At 59.0% G+C, this 12,440-nt stretch overlaps 1 protein-coding gene across 1 annotated transcript; it reads right to left on the bottom strand.

Annotated features, from left to right (window-relative positions):
• Positions 1-354: 354 nt before the first annotated feature.
• On the bottom strand, positions 355-11,853 carry APCDD1L (APC down-regulated 1 like). The gene is made up of 3 exons (XM_078443795.2): positions 10,916-11,853; positions 7,617-8,169; positions 355-2,513 (listed from the first exon to the last, which is right to left on the bottom strand). The coding sequence occupies exons 1-3, from the start codon at positions 11,071-11,073 to the stop codon at positions 1,767-1,769; spliced, it is 1,458 nt and encodes a 485-aa protein (XP_078299921.1). The 5' UTR covers positions 11,074-11,853; the 3' UTR covers positions 355-1,766.
• Between the last annotated feature and the right edge of the window lie 587 nt (positions 11,854-12,440).

Genomic DNA, 12,440 nt, shown 5'->3' on the forward strand with positions numbered 1-12,440 from the left:
GCGCTGGAAGCTCCTGGAGAGTTTTTAACAGGGCAGGGCGGTAGCCTGAACCAAAGTAGCATGACAGAGAGCCAGAGTTCACCTCCACTGCTTTTATTCTCTTTCACACATTCTCTGGGAGACACTCACTTCGCTTCCTTTCTTTAGAACCATAATCCCCTTGGTTGACTTTAATTACCAGCAGGAACATTTTTCAGGCTGTTTAATTTTATTAAAAGATTCAAATTTGATGATAAATGGTGTCATGGTTGCCTCAAGCCTCGGATACAAGACTTGCTCAGCCATGGACACATTATCGCCACCCACCCCCCTCCCCACGGGGAACCGCACCCCCCCACCCCGAGGCAGTCTGAGACCGTAAATAATCTTAATTACTTTTTGTACTTCGGTAAATACACCAGGAACTCTCCTAGCTTTGCGAGACCTACAGAGAATATTAACTTGGTGGGGTTCTTTTCTTTTGTATTTTTGTTGTTGCTGTTGTTGTTGTTGAAGAAGAATGGGTAGATAAGTCAGAGCAATTTCAGCGGGCTAATGGAACCCCACACAATCTCACGGAAGACAGGGGCTTGCTCTGAAAGCATCATTAGCCTCACAGACAATTGTTGTTCAAGATCTGTGATAAGAGCCAGAGATAGGAATCGGGGGGAGGAAGGAGGGGGCGTATCACAGGCACAGAGTCCGGAAACCCCTGAGCCCACCAGGATGCTAGTTAATTTCGCAGTAGACAGACGAGGCCCTGGGAACACAGGCAGGGGCCTTGTGTCCTCCCCCCACCTTGATGACAGCCCCCCCCCCCCCCCCCCCCCCCAGGCAGAGGAGGACATCACGCGGCGAGCAGGCTGCCTCCTTCTCCAGAAGTTGCCACGTAGCCCGGTGACCCTGACCTCTCCCTGGGATGGTCCCCAAAACACACTCGGAGGTTCCTCTCCCTCCTTGTCAGTTAAGCACAGGGAGCCTTGAGAACAGAGGACGCCTGTGCGGGGCTAATTACAGAGCAGGCCGGTGTTACCGCGATCATTAGTATTAATTACTCTCAAAGGCTGGAAACCGGGTTCCTCCAAAGACCTGCCCCCAGCAGCCAGGCTGGTGCGGGCGCGGGAGGCGCTCTTCTGGGCCCCGGGGAGCGCTGGCCCCGGAGGGCTGCGCAGTGCGGCCGGCTCGAGGCCCCGGCTGGCAGACGGAGGGGCAAGTGCAGGCAAGCGCCAGCAGTCAGAGCCGAGGCGCCCCCAAGGAGACCGGCCCTCCTCCAGAAAGCTGCGACGTACCCGAAAGCCCGAAGCAGCATCTTGAATTCACGGCTGCGGTTTGAGTTTGTCTCGCTAAATTCGGATTAATCGTCTTTAGCCCACAAGCCGCGGGCCCGGCCGAGCAGCGCCGGCCCCGTGCAGAATGTCGCTCCCGGTCCCCCAAAAGGCCGAGGACGGGACAAGGGGTGCTGTCCTCCACCCGCCGGGGAAACCCCGGAGCGAGCGCTCAGAAACGCGGGGCGCTTGCCGCGGCCGCGCCCAGGTTCGTGGTCAGCGCTCGCGTCGAATTGCCCGCCGTGGTGTCCTCGGCTTTGCAGGTGCGCCTGGATTCGGGTGCTCACCCCCCCCCCCCCGCCCCGGGGGGCAGCGGGGCCGCGTCGCTCTCCACGGCGGCGGAGACACAGCCGAGCGGGGGACGGGCACCTCCTCACCGATGGATGGAGGGGTCTGCGCCCCGAGGGAGTCCGCCGGGGCGGCGAGGGGCCAGAGGAGCGGCCTGCAGGTCACACGTTAATTTCATAGCCACTCGAGGAGGGCCAGCCCTAGAGCAAGGGGCAGGGCGGGGAGAGGGGCCGCTCGGGGACATGGCCCCGCGCCCCTGAGGTCGGGCTTCCGCAGCAGGGGCCCGGACACCCCGTCGCAGAGCACCAGGGGCGCCTGGTAGGACGTGGGGCGCTTCTCCGGGGAGTCGGGACTCGACCCGTCCGTGGGCCTTTGTCCAATGAAGAGCAGGCTTTGCCCGAGGGGGTCTAGCTCCATCTTGAAAAGCTCGTACTCCACGTGGGGGAGCCTGATGCCCAGCGGCAGGCACCCGTTGGTGGCTGTGACGTCCCGCTCGGTCCCCAAGGACCAGGCCCCCGGGCCCCCGCAGCTGCTCGGCTCCGAGAAGTTGAGCATGGCCGTGGTGACCTGGTCCATGGGAGTCACCCGGGCCCGCGTGACCTGAAACACCAGCTCGGTGCCCCCGAGGACCTTGTTGGACGGCGTGCCCCTGGTGTAACGGCCGGCTGCGTAGACAGTGAAGGTGGGCTGACGGCAGGCGGGGTCCGAGAAATGGTGGTAATATCCTTCCCAGGAGCGGTTGTGCCCGTGGAAGGTGAAGAGCCTGGTGAGGAACAGCACGGCGGGACGCACCTCGCACCCGGGGCTGACCCAGCGGCCGCCCAGGCGCAGGGGCAGGGCCACCTGGGGGGGCAGCACGGGCGGGTGGTGCTCGTTGGAGCCGGCGATGAGGCTGCACGCGGGGCAGGGGCGAGCGTGGTGCTGGCAGAAGGCAAGGAGAACGGTGAGTGTCCGACGTGGACGGGGCGTCGGGGCGCACCCTGCACCGGGGCATCGCGGGCCCCGCCCGTCACTCCCTGCCTCCCGTGCCAACGGCCACTTTGCCCTCCTCGGACCTCCGTAAGCTCCGCCCCCTCCTGGGCCTCCGCACCTGTTGCCCCTCCCCCCCCCCCCCCCCCCCCCCCCCGGTGTTGCCCTGGCTGGCTGCTCCTTGTCCCCCCGAGTCTCTCGGCTCCGGGAGGCCTTAGCGACACTTTTCCAGATGGCACACCTCTTGTCTCCACCCCTCCCCCTCCCTTCGCTGGAGGGTAGGTCCCGAGAGCCCGGAGGCCCGCGGCTACTCTGTTCCCAGCTCCCTGCACAGGGCCGGGCTCACAGCAGCCACATAACGCGTGGGTGAATGAGCCAGAAAGAGTGGAGGTGCCTTACGCCCTGGGATTTGGAGGTTTCCTGTCCCACACCCCGCCTGCTTGGTCCTGAGATTCGGCCATTGGAGTTTGTGGCCTTTCTCCTGGCTCACTGTTAACCCCCTCCCGCCCCCCCATCACTTTTAGGAGCTTCCTAAGTGCCAGGCGTTGTGCAGGGCCCAGCTCGGGCAACCGCCACGTGTTCTGGCCGAAGCTGCTGGAGCTCGGGGAGCCCACGGCCCAGCCCGGACGTGGCGGAGACGGGCTAGACCGTGCCGTCTGGAGCCTCTTCCCCGTCCCTTCCAGACTGAAAACTTCACCCTCCTCGGAGCCGCACCCTCTCCACCTCGGGGTGGAGAAGAGGCGCTCTTTTTGCTTCAAAAACGTCCCCCGGGAAGGTGGGCATCGTTCTCTCCCTCCCTTAGAAAGCACATGTGGCGACAGGGAGGCAGGGCCACGAAAATACTCCTGCCCGTTGCTCAGAGTCTCACCGAGGAGACCGTGGAACAGAGACGGTCCCTGCTTTACAGAGTCCCCGAGCTGGGCTTGCAGTAAAACCCATCAACAGGAAACGGATGCCAAATCCACGTGTGGGGAAGGACTCAGGCTGCATTTTAGAGGAAAGAGGCTCAGTTGAGGCCAAAAAGGAACCAGATATAGACATCTTGGTGTGGGGTTTTTTGTGCATTTGTTTTCATTTTGTTTTGTTTTGTTTTGGAAGGGAGCTGTTGCCCAGAATTTGATCCAGAGCATCATTCTCAAAGGTAAATGTCCTGGGAGCGACCGCTTGTCAAAGCAAGGCTTGACACTGGGGACTGGCAGACATCCCAGGAGGGAACCTCAGGCCAGGGGCACGGGCAGGACAGGCCAGGGAAAAGAGGGGGCACTTTGAGAGCCCAGCTGGGAAGTCAGCTCCATTTTTTTTTTTTCTCTTGCAAACACACACACACACAATTTCCACAGATTGCTGCTGGGTGAGTTTTATGCCACACAAGCGGCATTCGGGAGTTCTCGTTTAGAAAGAAAATATTGGATGATTAAGAACAGGGGTTTTTGTGTTTGTTTTTAATTTTTTGCTTTTTTCGTTTTCAGATCTGCCACATGAGCAGCTTTTATTTTATTTTATTTTTTTTAAATTTTTTTTTTAACGTTTATTTTATTTTTGAGACAGAGAGAGACAGAGCATGAACGGGGGAGGGGCAGAGAGAGAGGGAGACACAGAATCGGAAGCAGGCTCCAGGATTTGAGCTGTCAACACAGAGCCTGACACGGGGCTCAAACCCACAAGCCCTGAGATCATGACCTGAGCTGAAGTCGGACGCTTAACCGACTGAGCCACCCAGGCGCCCCTAGCAGCTTTTATTATTTGTGTCTATGATGGACCTCAACTTGCCTCGATTTCCATAATATGGAAACCTGCATTATTTTTGGCTTGGGGGATGTTGACGTGAGGGCAGAGGACAGGAAGGCACTTTGAAATGCCAGCGAATGGCTGCAGAAATGTGACGGACAGAAATGAGCAAGCTGGGTATTTAGCTGCCGGGCCGGTTAATTGGAACGCTGGCTGATAAGGGTCGAATTTAGGCGTTTTAACCCACATTCGGACTGTTGTCACACTGATGGGGATTGACAGGGCAGGATGCATTACATCAAAATAACACCAGGGCTGTTCTCCCCCCCTCTTCCCCCGCTCCCTTCAAATCTTCTGCAGACAGGACACTGGGGATGCTGTTTGGTAATTTGGGGCAACTGGTGTTCTGCATAACAAATCGAGAGGTAGTGAGCCTTTCAGGTGGGAGAGGAGAGAGGAGAGAGAACAGGCATTTCCTCCTCTGCTGCGCTTGAAGGGGAAGAAAAATGAAAAACCTTTGTGGCGTCATCCTGCAGAGGTCTGGAGTGGCACGTGTTAATACACAAGGCCCCAGCCAGCAGAATTCACGCTTGTGCGGAAGCCAAACTCTTACTGGTTCAAACCTGTTACATAAAGTTATCTCTCAAACAGCACATAACAGTTTCTAATTAACCCCCAGAGGTGACAGCAGGCTTAGATGATTTTGGTCGAGTGTTGGCTGATTGATTAGGATTCTACATCCAGGCAATGAATTTGGGGATCAAATTGGTTTTAAATTAACTTCTAAAAATGTTATGTTTACCATCTGGTTTGGGTCCTGGGCAAAGCTTGGGCCCCAGAGAGCATAAGGTAACGACTAATTCGTTCCTTGGGGGTTTATCTGCAGCATTTTCTTCTCTGAAATGATCTTTTTTTTTTTTTTTTTTTTTTTTTTCCCAGGGAGGGGGCAGTTGGTGAGCGGATATCTAATTTAATGTCTGTGCATCTGGCACTGCTTGCCTGTGCCCACATTCCTGATCTGTTTCTCAGTCACCGTTCAGGTTGTATTGGCCACGCTGGCTGGTCAGGCAGCAGGATGGCAGGAGTCTGCGGCCCCAGAGTCCTGCCTGGGGAGACCTGAAAATTGTCATCTTCTGTGCCCCGGGGGTCCGTCCTCTCTGTATTCAGAGCCGTTTGCCCTCCTAATGAGGTAGTGGGCACCAGTAATCACCCCACTGCCAGAGCCTTCTCCTCTCCAAGTAGGATTAACGTCAGACCAGCCTAGAACATTGGCTGCCAAAAAGGGAATAATTTTGAGATCACGAAAAGAACTCGGGCTGATTTTCTGATTATGAGAACTTCTCACGCTTCTCTGCTGTCCGGATCCTGGCTTGGGAGGAGGTGGTGGGAGAGGAGAGGAGGGCAGCTGGGCTCATCCCTAGTGCCCTCCTTTGGGGTACTTTGGCAAGCAGCTGCTCCCAGAGATGAGACATTGCCCGTCTGCTTTCGTTCCGTGAGTGTTGAGTACACAGTAGGCACTCAATACATGCTGAATGATGCGAGCATTGCCTAAGAGCTCAGAGAGCACTTGGTGGCGGACCTCCTGAACTCATCCATCCAATCTATTTGTTCCCAGTTTGGGTTTTTTTTTTAAATGCTTATTTATTTATTTTGAGAGACAGAGAGTGGGTATGTAGGAGTGGGGAGAGGCAGAGGGAGAGGGGGAGACAGAGAGAATCTCAAGCAGGTTCCGAGCTGTCAGCGCAGAACCTGACACGGGGCTCGATCTCATGAAGGGTGAGATCATGGCCTGAGCCAAAATCAAGAGTCGGTCGCTTAATTGACTGAGCCACCCAGGCGGCCCTGTTCTCACTTTTGAAAGATATTCCTTGGGGACCTTGTACTGACATTCTCACCATGGCATCCTACCTTGACTTCGCTTTCAATAAACCCTAATAAAAGTGAACTTTTCTGTAATTGTGAGTGTAGGCAACAAACCCCTGTACCCCGGGACCTCTGACTTTGTTGCCGGCCTCCTGGTAACCGTGTTGCAGATCCTGGGAACATCGTTTACACCCAATTAGGGAGAATAAAGAATTCGCGTTCGTAGTATTCCCGTGTTACAAATTAGTGCTTTAAGGCTTGGGCAACTATTTTAGTAGAATCGGTTTCTGTTTAAATTCTTTTGTATTTTATTTTATGCTTCTACAAACACTTTTCTGAGGAGGGGTCCTTAGGCCTCACCAGCCCCACTGGAGAAGTCACGAGCCTCCCCGCACCTTGCTGGCCAGGCTCTGCGTTCCGAGAGTCCATTCTGCAAATGAAACTCAGATTCTTTCTGCCCGTGTGCTCAGCAGGCAAGAAAGGGCGACCGGGATCTGCCCCAAATGGGGGCGGTTTGTTTGTGGCCGCTTCATTTAAAAATGTACGTTAAGCACCTTGAGTGAAATTCACGCTGGAGTTGGGGCGGGGGAGGCGGGTCTCACAGGGCAGGTCCCTTGGTACTGCCATCTCCTGCCCAGAGTGGGGGGGTGGGGGGGTGTCCACGGGCCATCTGGGAGCAGAACCCCAGGCAGAACCCCAGGCCCCACCCCGGACCCACAGAACCTGACGTTCTGCATTCAGACCTGAGGTTCTGCATTCTCAGAAGGTGCCCAGACGATGCCGTCTCAAGTCGGCGTCGTGAGAACAGTCAGCCTCAGAACGGCTGCTGCCCCTGACTTGAGTATGAACATCTCTGGCTCTAGGCCAACAGGGAGGTCCATGCCGAGCTTTAGAGCGCTGCCCTCCACACGCTGTGCGGCTGTCCAGCAGAGCCCTGGAGAAGGGCTGACCTCTCCCTGGTTCCTTCACTAGCATTTAGTGGCCCCGACGGTTCGCCAGACCCTGGGCCACGTGTGGCGACACTGGAGAGTGGGACCCCACCCTTGCGGAACGTCTACTTCTAGAGGAGAAGGAGGCGGGTAAAAAGTAAACCATGTAGCCCAGGGCAAGCTGAGTGCTGGAAAGTGTGCAGAGTGGGGATTGGAGGGCACATCTGATCTGAGAACTGAGAGAGGCCTGCCCAAGCCCACATGGCCAGCAGGGCAGAAGGGGACCCTCTGGGGCCCGCAAGAAGGATGTCAGGAGGGTCCGACACAGACAGGCTGAAAAGCGGATCTTTTGGAAGAAGCCAGCCCCGTAAAGACCCGAGTAAAGGTGTCTCAGGCAGAGGGAGCAGCATGTGCAGATGTCCTGAGGCACGCAGGCCAGAGTGGGGGTGCGGAGAGGGTCCTAGGCAGGGACCGGACCATAGAGGCCCTGCTGGGTTGGGGCTCAGTGCCCGCCCTTCCAGGGCCCCGGACTCACCAGGGCGCTCTGAAGCGGGCGCTGGTAGCCCGTGGGCCGGTAGTGCCTCCTTTCCACTGGGTCGGTGTGGACGTCCCCCAGGTATAGCTCGTCCACCAGCCGGGGCCCGGCCCGGGGCTGCAGCTGCACGCGGCGCTGCGTGCGGACCAGGCTGAGCTCGTGCATGGTGAAGCCCAGCGCCTCCGTGCAGTCCCGCTTGGCCCGGGCGCTCAGCAGCTCGTACAGCGCCCCGGGCAGCCAGGCCCGGGCCGGGGGCAGCCGCTGGGCACAGTCCTGGCCCGCCCAGGTCTGGTTGAGGCTCCTGGTGACGTCGAGCAGCGCACGGCGGCTGTGGAAGACGATGCCCACCTTGTGTAGGTGGTAGTCGGCCTCGGTGGCACCCCGGGTGACCCAGGAGGCCCGGCGCAGGCGGACCTTGCCCTTGATGAGCAAGGAGTGGGCGGGCTCCCGGCAGAAGGGGTCCCTGTAGTAGAACTGGTAGCCTCGGAAGAGACGGTTGGGGTAGAAGGTGTAGGAGCGGGTGAGGAACTCGGGCCCCGGGCGCACCTCGCAGCTGTCGGACAGAGACGGGGTCGGACAGAGCCGTGAGAACCAGCGCGTTGAGCCGAGCGCCTCCCTCTGGGCTGGGCTCCTGCAGCCTCAGTTTCCGTGCGTGGTCTCAGCCCCACCCTGGAGCCCAGCGGCCCCGCCACGTCGTGCCCTGCGGCCTCCTTCAGCGGACACCCTCCCTTGCGGCACGGGTCCCGGTGGGTCCTGTGGATCCCTACTGGCCCAAGAAGTGTGCCGGCCTTGCAGCCAGAGGACCCGGGCTCCAATCTCATTTCCGTCCCTCAGTGGCTGCGGGGAATGCCCCGCTGCTTCCTCTGTGACGTGGAGGCATCAGACTCACCGTCAGGGCCTCCGGGAAGCCTGAAGCACGGTGACAGTGCCTGGGGGGTGCTTGGGAAACAGAGGTTCCCTTGCAGCATTTGGGGAGCCCTGTGCTGTGAGCTGCAGGAGGCCGTGGCCTGTCCGTCCTTCCCCCACTGGGTCCCCGGCACCTGGCCCGGAGCCTGGCACCCCACGGCCCCTCCCTGGGGCCTCACTCAGTGAATCGTGACCGATGGGCACTTACATTCGGTCTCCCCTTCGCTAGGTTGAGTCCCCTGACCGAGTGTAATCCATGTCTGTGGCACGTTTGTCGGTCTAAACCAGGGGTCACCAAACTTTTTCTGTGAAGGGTCAGATAATAAATATTTGTGGGGGTTTTTTTTTTGTGTGTGTGGGGGGGGGGGGGGCAGGCGGTCTCTAGAGCGAAAGCAGCCAGAGACCATAAGGAAACGGGGTCGGGGAGGAGGCATGATCGTGTGCCGGTGAAACTTTGTTCACCAAGAACAGGGGGTGGCCGTCCCCCGGGGCTCTTCTGCTGGTGGTGAAAACTAGCACGGGGTGGGCTTGAGCACAGAGGGCACCCAAATGGCTCCTAGACCCACCACCGCACCCTGGATTCGCGGTTCAGACTTTGCTGCGGAGGGTTCAGATGGGGCGGACGTTGGATGAGTTCCGGGGGGAACGAAAGAGCAGGCACGTACCCCCGTCGCATGGCTCACACCATCTATACTCTTATTTTTGCAAGAGTTTTCAGACCAAGGCTGATGGCGCAAAGGAAACATGTTCTTACCCAGCACGCAAACAGTTCCCTTTTCCTTTCTTTCAGTCTTTCTGATTACGTGAAGGAGAAAGTCCCTGTTGGAGCTAACGTGTCTTTAACGCCAACCTCCCTTTTCTCCCAGAGAGAACAGACTCTGAGGCAGGCGACGAATCCAGTGAGAATTTAATTATGTTGTCTTGTTTTCATTGACTTTCTTTTTACAGTTGCCTCCTATTTATGGCAGGTGGCTGTGCTCTCCCTATCCACAGTGAGATTACGCTTCCGTTAAAAATAATTATAGTGCGTGGTAAATGTGTGCAGTTTACTGTATACCAATTATACCTCAATAAAGCTGTAAAAAGAAATGAATATATTTAGGTAAACAAAAGCAAGCTGGTTTAAAGAAAAATGGTAAGGAGATGCCAGTACAGGAGGTAGTTAAAAACAGAGAGGGGTGACTCATCCACCTGAGCGTGGGCCACAGCCCTGTCCTCACCTGCATCCCAGACGGGGCCGGAGGTGGGAGATTTGCCTAATGGGGTGCAGCAGGCCACAGCGGATACCTCAGTGGTTCCCGGACTCTGGATTGTTCCCTGCACTGCCCCCAGGAAGCAGCAAAGCCTGTCTAGAGGGCACGAAGAGGAACTTTCTAGGAAGAAAGTTCTAGAACTTTCTAGAAGAACTGTCCTGGAATGCCGTTGTCTCAGGGCAGAAGCAGCCTGCAACCAGTTCTGATGTTCCCCACACCCCAGTTCTATCTCAGAGTGACCCGGGCCGGTGGCGCCTGGACCTCACCTGGGGCTTGGAGTCGGGGCCGGGGCAGAGCCTGGGAGTGCATCCAAAGTGGCTTTACGGAGCTCATGTCCCCTCCCTCCGCCCAGAGTGCTAACAGATGTTTGGCCGTCGGGTTTCTCCCTGACCCCACGAGGTGCATGGGGGACGTGGAGAGTCCAGTCCCTGACCCCGGAGCAGGACTGGCCCAAAAAGGGATGGCGGGGAGGCAGGGATGTCTTAGGTGGGGAGGAGGCCACTGCCTTCTCCCTCACCCAGGAGGGAGGACTGCAGAGTTCACGCCCCACTGATGAGGGCGGAGCACAAAGCCGGTTGCCCCAGAGCAGCAGACAGGGCCTCTGAAACGCCAGGCGAGACGGTCAAGGTAGAGAATTCAACAGACCCGCGGGACGCCTGGGCCCTCTCTCGCCTGCTGCTTCCTGCCTCAGGACTCTCAGCTGAATCTTACCACCTCTGAGAAGCCTTCCCTGACCACTCTCAAGAGAGCCCTCCCAGATCCCTGGCTATCACATCCTTGGTCTCGTCCCCTTCGTTACAGAGCTTAGTGCCGTCTCAAGTTTACGTCCCTGATTTCTGTGTTAGCCGCGTTCAGGCTTGTTCCCGCCGTGGCTCCCCCAGACCTCGCGCGTAGGTGGCACTCAGTGAGGACTGCCTACCAGGCGCTCACGTGGGTTTCATTCACGCTGGGACGGGATGCCCAGCACGGCCCTGCCTACCAGGTTTGCTCTGTGGAGGGGGGCGGGCAAAGCCACGCGTTTGACAGCTGGTGAGCCTCTCGGACCACTGGACGAGCCGCGCCGCGTGGATGCTGAGGCTCAGGGAGGGTGAGGTCTCCCTGCCAGGGGCCTGCGATCAGGGAAAAATCTCAGGGTCTTACCCAGTGGAGACCCAGGGCCCATCGAGGCGTGGGGGCAGCAGTGCCGTGACGGGTGCTCTGTTGGGCAGGGGCCGTTGGCAGCGAGGCTCCCAGTGTAGGTGGCTGTCCCCTCCCGTCCCAGTCGCCTCTGCCGTGTGGGCTGCAAAGCAGACGGACATGGGTTAGTGGTCCCGACTCCCTGCAGAGACTCTGCCCGCCCTGCCCGCCTCCCCGACCCATCCTGGGCCACAGCAGAGAGCCAGGCACAGTCTGGCTTTGGCCTCTCCCCAGGGTGCCCAGCTCCCCCTCAGCCGCACCCAAATCAGGGTGCCTAGAATCGGCCTCTGGACCCATCGTCTCCTGCATCTCAGACGTGACCGCCACGGAGTACTAGCCTCCTGGAGGGGGATTACCCCAGGTCCCAGCGCTGGAAAGTCTCTGAGAGTTGCTGCGACACACCAGACTCCCAGGAGCCCAGATCTTCCAAAGACTCGCCGGACGCCGCCCGGTCCACCGAAGAGCCCAGGTTCTCCTTGACCTCTGCCCCACGGAGCAGGCCAGAACGGCCACCTGCCTGTCGAGACCACTCGCACAACGGGCCCTCCTTGGTGGGGCCCGTGTGTCGTCCGTCTGGGCGTCACAGGCCCCCCGCCGGCACCTGGCACATAGCGGGCGTGCGCAGGCCTGTGGCGGGTGCCCGGGCTGATGCGTCCGGCTGACGGCGGGGCCGGGGAAGAATCGGAGGCCCAGGCAGGACGGCCGTGAGCCGCGGGGGCCTCAGATCCTCCCGAGGGACCCCCACATGTGCTCATCTTATGGAGACAAGCCAGGCTTGGCCACGGGGCTGTTCAAAATCCCTCCTGCTTGCTGTCCTGAGGCGAGCGCCCCGGGGCCTTCGGCTGCTGAAGGGCAGCGGTTTCTCCAGAAACCGTCATCTCCACTCAGAGGGCCGGGCTTGACACAACGCAGATGGCGGGATGTGTGGGAAGCTGGGCGGTGAGCAGCGTCCAACTATTACGGCAACGGGCCGTGTCCGGGGGCGGCCGGCCTCGACCCGCTGGCCGGCTCCCGCGGCAGGGCTTTCCAACGGCACTTCCTCCCACCCAGCCTGGGGCCCACGCGATGGGGGGCCAGCGGGGGACCCGGGCCCTGACGGCCCAGGGGCCCCAGGAAGGCTCGATGGTGGAGTGGAAAAGCAGACGAAAGGTACATCCCGCCCCCTCCTCCTCTGCACACCACACCTTCCTGGCACCCCCCCCCAGGGCAGGCCTGGGGAGGCCTGAGGGTCCCACACCAGCCCCTTCGCAGCCGTCCGATGGGGCGCGTGACCCCCAAACTCTCTGCGCCCCCGCAGCGTCTCAGGAAAATGAGGCAGAGCAGAGTCCTCCCTTCCTGGAGGCCCCGGGGTCTCATTTGGAGACCCTTGGGATCCCCCGAGATCAGCTGAGAAAGCAGAGGTGACGCCCTGGTGACCACAGTCATGGCAGCCACAGTTTCTGTGAACCGAGTGTCACCCCCCGCGGGTTTTATTCGCTGCCTGACTTTC

This window comes from Panthera onca, chromosome A3 (genome assembly GCF_046562875.1).
Source record: "Panthera onca isolate mPanOnc1 chromosome A3, mPanOnc1 haplotype 2, whole genome shotgun sequence".
NCBI lineage: Eukaryota > Metazoa > Chordata > Mammalia > Carnivora > Felidae > Panthera > Panthera onca.

What these genes read in the sequence shown, in the direction of transcription:
- APCDD1L (XM_078443795.2), bottom strand. Translation starts at nt 11,073, where the DNA reads ATGTCCGTCTGCTTTGCAGCCCACACGGCAGAGGCGACTGGGACGGGA. An exon ending in GGGCCCTGGGTCTCCACTGG is followed by an intron (nt 8,170 to 10,915) that starts GTAAGACCCTGA and finishes TCTGTCCGACAG; the next exon opens with CTGCGAGGTGCGCCCGGGGC. An exon ending in GCCCGCTTCAGAGCGCCCTG is followed by an intron (nt 2,514 to 7,616) that starts GTGAGTCCGGGG and finishes GCCTTCTGCCAG; the next exon opens with CACCACGCTCGCCCCTGCCC.